We start from the raw sequence: 7,491 nt of genomic DNA, 5'->3' as shown, positions 1-7,491 counted from the left end.
GGTTTTGTACAAAAGCCATACCGTTCCATATCAGTTCATGCTAGTATTATTAAAATTTCCCTAAAACTAACCTTTTCTAAGCTTGAGATTTTGAAAAAAAGTTATAGTATCTTTAGATGTCATATGCTAGGTGAGATTTTTTCAAAGAACTAGCTCGAATTTCTTAGTCATTTCATCATATTTATGGCCTCTTCTTCCCCTTGGATCAGGGAGGGCTTTGGGACGAGGAAGGGGCCGAGGACGTGGACGTGGCCGTGGCAGGGGTCGTTAAAACTCGACTTCAGTTTTTATGCACTGGTTATGTATTATTATCTCTTGCTCAAAGGGTATGCTTTAACTTCCAAGACGGTGTCTTTTCCATTAGTTGTATTTCTGATGACCCGAGGAGGATGGGATGTGGTTAATGAGATTTGGGTACTGAAACGCAAATTTTTGTGAGCATTATGGAAAATATACTTGTTAACTCAGCTTTCTAATATTTGTCAGTATTATGATTTTATCCCTTGCATTCTTTTTTGTTCCCTTATTTTATCCTCTACATTCTAACTACTTTTGCTTGGTAGTTGGTTCTGGAAGTTTTTCCCTTGTTTGGTTCTTGGACCGCAATCAAACTTGTTTATTATGGTTGAGAATTGAAAAGTAGCTCAACATGCCAACACCCATCATACTACACAAGAATCACTTATCACATGAGTTAGGGTTAAATCATGAGTTTTGACTCGCCCCGAAACCACTCGATATCACCTCCCTAAACCATCAAATTTAAGCATCGCTCGCTCTCAATATATAATCTTCCAGAATTACCAAATGCAAACGTTACTCATACTCCTCTCTTGCAAAAATGTAATCACTCTCTTTCTTTTCTCCCTATTTCAACCGTCCAAACAGCCAAAAAATGAATCTGTTCCTCAACTTTATAAATATTCATATCGTAAAAAGGTTGTCTCCTTTTTCCTCCTGTTGTTGAAACAACCTTCTACGCTAGCAGCCTGGGCTTCTTTATAAGCTGAAGGTTCTCTTGTGATTCAAGCTCTATTGTTCTATACGTCGTTTCCGCTCTAGGCAGATTTATCAAATCAAAGCTTATAAATGTCACAAGACAAAATACGCCACAATGCGGGGTGAATATCGCCAAACCAGGCTATAAAATTTCACACAAACAGGAAGAGCACATTTGAAAAGCCATCCCCTGCTTACAAGTAAGAAGAATATGCGACGACAGAAACTCAGATCAGAGATTTACAAGAACATTTTACATTTCTTAGATGATGAACTTTTATACTCTGTAATGTACTTATATAGGTCATCCAGCACAGTGATACGAAAAAAATTGTAACAGAACTCCGTTTGAAGACCAGACCGACCCTCAATAGTGTACATCTAATGTCCAAGACTTGCGCCCAAGAGGAATTGTTAGCGTCAAAAAGTTGTCCTTGCTGCTAAAGTTGAACCCTACATCTTTCGAGTTCACCGTACAAGTTTTTGGTTCTCTGCTTGAATAAGCACCGAAGAGACCTGGCCCTCTCCCTTCGATGCGCAGACGGCAGTTATCTTCACCTGAGAGCTCAACGGCTTTGACAGCTCCCCCTGAATTGTACATTTTTACGAGTCCGATGGGTGCAAACTGAATTGTTTGGTTGTAACTCTGCATCAAACAATGAATGAGTAGCCTTCAGGAAATAATGCCTGAAATTTAGACGGTTTTGTGAAATTTGTCCTTGTGTAAAACAACAAAAAAAATATTTGTTCAGCAAGTGTACCTTGATTGGAGAAATTGTAAAAACTTCAGACTCTAGAACTTTAAGAGCAACATCAAATGACCCATCCTTTGGCCATCTACGTAGAGAACCTGCAAGTTGCAAAATAAACCGAAATCGAACCACCACTCCAAACTTTACGAACACAAAGATTCTTTTTTTTAATAAAATAAAATCTGCATACCAGCATTATAAGAATAAACAGCACAATCACCAGTCCAATCCTCTCCTGCAACTTCTTCAAGATGCTCAACATCACTTGGACTCACAAAACCTTTGATTTCAGTTTCCGGGCTTGTATTTTGAGCGCCATCGACACCATACCATGACCCTGCTCCTTGACAGTTAAATACTCCTAGAACCCCGGTAACCTCATTCACATTCCAAATCTTTAGAAGACTGACGAATACATGCAAATATGAAATTAGATAAGTTATACCCGTACGTGAATAAACTATGTGAATGAACACTACAGATACGTTTAAGTGTAGAAATTTACTTTTTACCGTCCGTGACTGGATCATTGAATAAGCAGTCTCTGGTTGGCCTACCGGGATACTTAGCTCTTAGGACTGAACCATCGGGGAGTACGAGCTTTCTGAGCAATGTGAAGTCGTGCTCGTTTGGCTTGTCGCTGTAAATTTTTAGGTCGTTATTCTTGTTCTTATTCAGGAATTAAATGATTTGTTTGTAGAATTTTCTGAGGATTCGTAGCGAAACTTGTTTTGATCATCAATAATCTGATGAGTTGTTTCTTATTCGGGTATTAAATAATATTTACATAGAGTTAAAATGAGATACCTGCCTTTGAAGTTTGAACTGGTAAAAGGTTACTAATATACAATACAGATGTTAATGTATATGAATTAAGTTGATTCATAATTCATGTAAAATAACCACATGAGCTTACCTGACATACACACCACAGCCACCCAAAGCCCTTGCAGCTGCATGAAACTCCGCTGCGTAGTGTTTGCTCTGAAATCAAATTCCTAAAACTTCACCAACAATTCAGAGATATAAACATTATCGAACTTTAGAAACATCATAATCACTTCCTTACATAGAACATATCCCAATCTGGAACCACAACTTCCCCAAGAAATATGCTATTAAAGGCGACAGCAGCGACATGCAAAGTTTGCGATGTCTCGTTTTTTGGCATATAATCATCTGATGCTCTGGTGATAGCACTTACTTTTGAACTGCAAAATTTTGCGTATTAGTAGAAATAAGGGTAAATTTGCTACCCTCTGAACTTTGAGGGGCTTGGCACAAAACCCCCTTAACTTTACAATCACAGAAATCCCCTCGAACTTTCAAATTATACTAAATTCCCTGAATCTGTGGAGATTCTCGTGAACAGTGTTAACGGACAGAGTAAAAGGCCTGAAAGCCAAAGGTCATTTTTATATACCCTCAGGCAAAAGGGGTGATATAGAAATTCTATTTAGCAAATAGGTCCAAAATTGTCCAAACATTCTCAGCGCACGTGACAACTTAAGGTAACTGTCGTCAGTCTTGATACTTCAGTGAGACAAGTTCAGGGAGATTCTATGGCTTACAAAAGCTAGGGAGTTCTGTGCAGAAATCTGCCAAAGCTCAGGGGGGTTTTGTGAAATTTACCTTATTGACAATGTTTCTCAAATGAGTTTTGGAATCAGGAAGTAGTGTAAAACTGTGACATTTACCTGTAGATAGAGTCTGTATTCTGACCCATGCAGCAAATTATGCTATTATCCCTAAAGTTTTTCGATATAGATTTCTCGAGTGCTTGCTGAAATTGATGAGTTAAAGATACACGACCACCATAACCTTTCGCCAAAGTTTCGAGAATATTTTGTACGTCAACTTTAACACCATCAACCTTTTGTGAGACTAGATAACTATGTAGATCGTCATAGAATTCAAATGCTTTGTTAGGATCAATCATAGCAACACCATATTTATCCATGCTATCCATAGCTGCATCATTTGAATGTGCGAGATTTCCAGGAGATTGACTAGGGTAAAGTAGCGTAGAGTTATATTTCTTGGTTTTCTGTGCATTTGGATGAACTCCTCCCCAGTACCCCATAAGAGCATGCCAAACATACACGTACCTGAGAATTTTATGAAACATATATCAGGGTAGAATTTAAGGGTTAATTGTAGATAGATGCCCTATAGTTTTGTTGTTGCAAATACTCTCTGAGTGATTTTTTTGTGACTCTTTTACCCCCGGTAGGTCTCTTCACCGTAAAATAATTTTCTCTTTCTCAGAGGGTAAAAGAGTCAAAAAATTTCACTCTGGGCGGTTTATCTGCCACATTATAACTACAGAGGGTATCCATCTATAACCGGGTGATAGTCAAGGGGGTCTATCTACAATTAACCCTAGAATTTTTAATGGAGAAAGGAGATGACATGATGTATAATTTGCATACTTTAACCCAAATGTCTTTTTAATAGCTGTGATGAAGTCCTTCATGTCATTTATTTCTCCATTAACTGATAAACCTGCAGAGCTGTTGAATTTGCTGTTTTCATTGATGCTTGCTAGCCTTCCTCCCCATCTACAAATTGATATATGAAAATATTAAGAGTATGAAAATGGATTCTGATAATAAAAATAAATAAATAAATAATTAACTTACTGAGAACCTTCAATAATTGGTTCACCTTCTTTCTGGAATTCATTATCTACATCTTGCCAACCATCATCTATTATCAGAAATCTTGGTGGAGTCCCTCCTGATGATAAACTAAATGCACAAAAAAAATATATAGGGATCGACTATATTCTTACAATTTTACAATAAGAGAAATAAAGAAAACAAAGAATATTTACCTCCTTAGACCTTGTTCAATTCCTTGAGGATTTACATCAAAATAAAAGGCATCCCAAGTGCACCAACCAAACCAGTCCAACATTTCTGGCATCTGATTAAAAAAATCAATACATATATGATATATCTGATTCAAAAAATCAGTACATATAGTAAATTTTTCACTCAACAAATATTTTTAATTGAAATATCTTATGGCGTATGAAATTGATAAAAATGATTAAAGTTAGCATAAAATCAGAAGAACCCTTGAATCATCTACTTGCCTTCTTCTTTTCACGAGGCGAAAAAGTACCCTTTAGTTCTTCTAGTATTCTGTGACATTCATGACAACAAAAACGTTTTATAAAAGATAATTTGAAAAAAAAACAAGGGTTATTGCACATTGTTGTATCCTCATTTTGAACCTACTGCGCTGCGGTTTCATTATCGCATATAGAACCCTTGGGTTAAATTTTATCTTTTACACTTAGATAGACTCGCAAATTTCACCCAGGGGAAATATCTGCCAAAATTTCACCCAGAATAAAAGAGTCAAAAAGAATTTAACTTCGATTGTCTATCTGCAACAATGAGACTACAAGGGTGTAAGTTCAAAACTATTGGGGGTCTATGCACAATTAACCCCCAAAAAATGGAGTAGGACTATACGGGCTTACTTCATGGAATCTTTCATAAGATCAAAAGGATTATCACCATAGTTCACAAACACTGCTTCTGAGAATTGAGATTCTTCTACCTCAGGGTCACCTATGTTCAATATCACAATAACATAAGATACCAGAAACATGTAGTATAAAGTTCTAAATTGTAATACCCACCCACAAACATTCGCTACAAAATTTTTTTTCCTAGCAATAAGAGGAATAGGTCTACTAGATGACTACCACTTTCGATGCAAAACTCAAGTTCATCCGATGAATTCCCTTGCAAACTGGTCCTAAAGAGCCCATCCAATACAGGCAATAACACGATATAGAATGTTTCATTTTTATCGCCTTTTGCTTCCAAGAGCAACATTTGTGTTTCTTTTGGGACATCGCTTGCTGAATTTCCCATTCGCGGTATCATCCACCATATCTTGAATCTAAATAAGGAGAGTAGCCGATGATCCCTGCAATTAACAGTTGCGTATAATTGAGATAATTACCCATCAAAAGACCAATGTACATAAGCATAGTTTTCTTTTCATGTAACATAGAAGCTTAGCTTAAGCTTTATCGCGGAACATAATGAAGAGATGTGTTGTTTCTACCCAATTATCTGAATTATTTATCAGATAGCGATCCGATTCGATTATTCATCAAACACTAAGATTGTCATAACTGATACTGTGGTGAAGGTCTAAATAGCTAGAGAAATTCTCACCATCTTGATGTTGTGAGTGAAGCTTATGCTCAGCTGGAGTACGTTCTCTTTTAACCACTTGTTTTTGCATATTAACTGATTTTAGAGATGAAAATTGTCATAACATCTAAGAACAGATAAATTATCTTTTAGCTTTAGTTTTACTGGAAAGAAAGGACTGAGTTGTTCTCTAAATTGAGGGGGGAAGTGACACTGCCTGATTTTTACAGGTAAAAGTGCTAATAAAACTGTTTTACCAAATCCTCTCAACTCATTTCCTAGCCGTAACGACTGCAAAATGCCGATTTTAGAAAAAATAAATTGCAAGTAACACCCTCTTTATTATGAATTCAGAGGGATCTGAATAAATGGTTCGAGGGGGGTTTGGTGCAAATTAAGTGAAATTATAGGTGAGGGGGTTATGTGCCATTTACCCTAAAAAAAACCAACTAAGATTGCAAAAGAAACCATGATGAATTCTTACAAACCATGATGAACTCTCAAATGACTGAAACACACGTACTACGTACAAGAACTCACCTAAGAACACCAAGCTTGAAGACATGGCGGCTGCTCTTCCCCTCCTCGGCCGCCGCCCCCAAGTACACCGCCCCCTCCATCGCCGGAGACACGACGACATTTTCGGGCACCTCCGTAAGTGTATCTCGCCCATCAATCCTCAAAACCCCATCTTCTAACAGAGGTTTTGTGGCCAAGGCCATTGAATTCCTCCACGTCCTTCGAAATCTTGGAAACCCATAATGTTGAATTTTACGATGACTTGGCAAGAAGAGAGAATTGAGAGAAGAAGTTTGATGAAGAGAGAGCATCGTTGGTTTGAGAATAAAGCTTAATTATAAGCTTTCTTCTCCCTCTTTTTTTTTGTTGACCGTTGGAACAATTTTTTTTTTTTTTTTGTTAAAGAGATAGAGCAGGATGTGGGCTTGTGGTGAAGCGTGAGACTGTGTTTGGATATTATTTGTTGACGGGTGTCGGAAAAAAATAACATCCTCAGCGGAGGGGGTCCTCTTAAAAAAATCATGCAGAGGAAAAAAGGTCCTATAGAATGCACTCTTAAGGTATTACATATGACATATTAGTTCAATAATTATCAATGCAGTCACATGTCTATAGTTTTTAAACCACAGTGATCCCATCCATATATAAACAACATTAGTGTTGTGTTCATTAAGATATGAGTTGTGTCACCCTCACATTTCTCCATAGATGACATTCTACTGAGGGGCCGGATTACATGGTTTTGTTTCCTCTACGGAGAAGTTGAGAAATTAATGTGTCTCGCCATTAATTTTAAAGTTGATAACTGCATCTATATTTGCATTGTCTTTTCAATTTAATATTTTGGTTTTTTTAACTGATATTCTATGTGTTTTTATTACTTTTTTTTACTTATTGCAGGGGTTAATATACTGTTTTACACCAATTACACGTGTCACTTTCTGCAATCTTTCCTTATGATTTTCCATGGACTGCACTCCATAAGATTTTTTTTTTTTTGCCTCCTATAGGTTTGGTGTGAAGTGCCTGGTGATGGACCC

At 37.1% G+C, this 7,491-nt stretch overlaps 1 protein-coding gene across 1 annotated transcript; it reads right to left on the bottom strand.

Moving 5' to 3' along the window:
• LOC109820575 (probable galactinol--sucrose galactosyltransferase 2) lies at window positions 1,174–6,875 on the bottom strand. The gene is made up of 14 exons (XM_020386769.1): window positions 6,473–6,875; window positions 5,473–5,699; window positions 5,245–5,335; window positions 4,852–4,900; window positions 4,588–4,679; window positions 4,394–4,501; window positions 4,184–4,312; window positions 3,449–3,859; window positions 2,821–2,962; window positions 2,668–2,735; window positions 2,257–2,391; window positions 1,942–2,156; window positions 1,761–1,849; window positions 1,174–1,645 (listed from the first exon to the last, which is right to left on the bottom strand). The coding sequence occupies exons 1-14, from the start codon at window positions 6,760–6,762 to the stop codon at window positions 1,367–1,369; spliced, it is 2,325 nt and encodes a 774-aa protein (XP_020242358.1). The 5' UTR covers window positions 6,763–6,875; the 3' UTR covers window positions 1,174–1,366.

The sequence above is a fragment of the Asparagus officinalis genome, chromosome 1, assembly GCF_001876935.1.
Source record: "Asparagus officinalis chromosome 1, Aspof.V1, whole genome shotgun sequence".
NCBI lineage: Eukaryota > Viridiplantae > Streptophyta > Magnoliopsida > Asparagales > Asparagaceae > Asparagus > Asparagus officinalis.
The sequence above is the reverse complement of the archived record's forward strand: the minus strand, read 5'-3'. Positions and strand labels throughout refer to the sequence as shown.

Excerpts from the sequence above, each read along its gene's own strand:
- LOC109820575 (XM_020386769.1), bottom strand. The coding sequence starts at position 6,762 with ATGCTCTCTCTTCATCAAACTTCTTCTCTCAATTCTCTCTTCTTGCCA. Across the intron at positions 4,901-5,244 it reads CTTATGAAAGATTCCATGAA|AATACTAGAAGAACTAAAGG; the intron begins GTAAGCCCGTAT and ends TGAATGTCACAG. Across the intron at positions 2,157-2,256 it reads CCAGTCACGGACGGTAAAAA|TCTTCTAAAGATTTGGAATG; the intron begins GTAAATTTCTAC and ends TGTATTCGTCAG.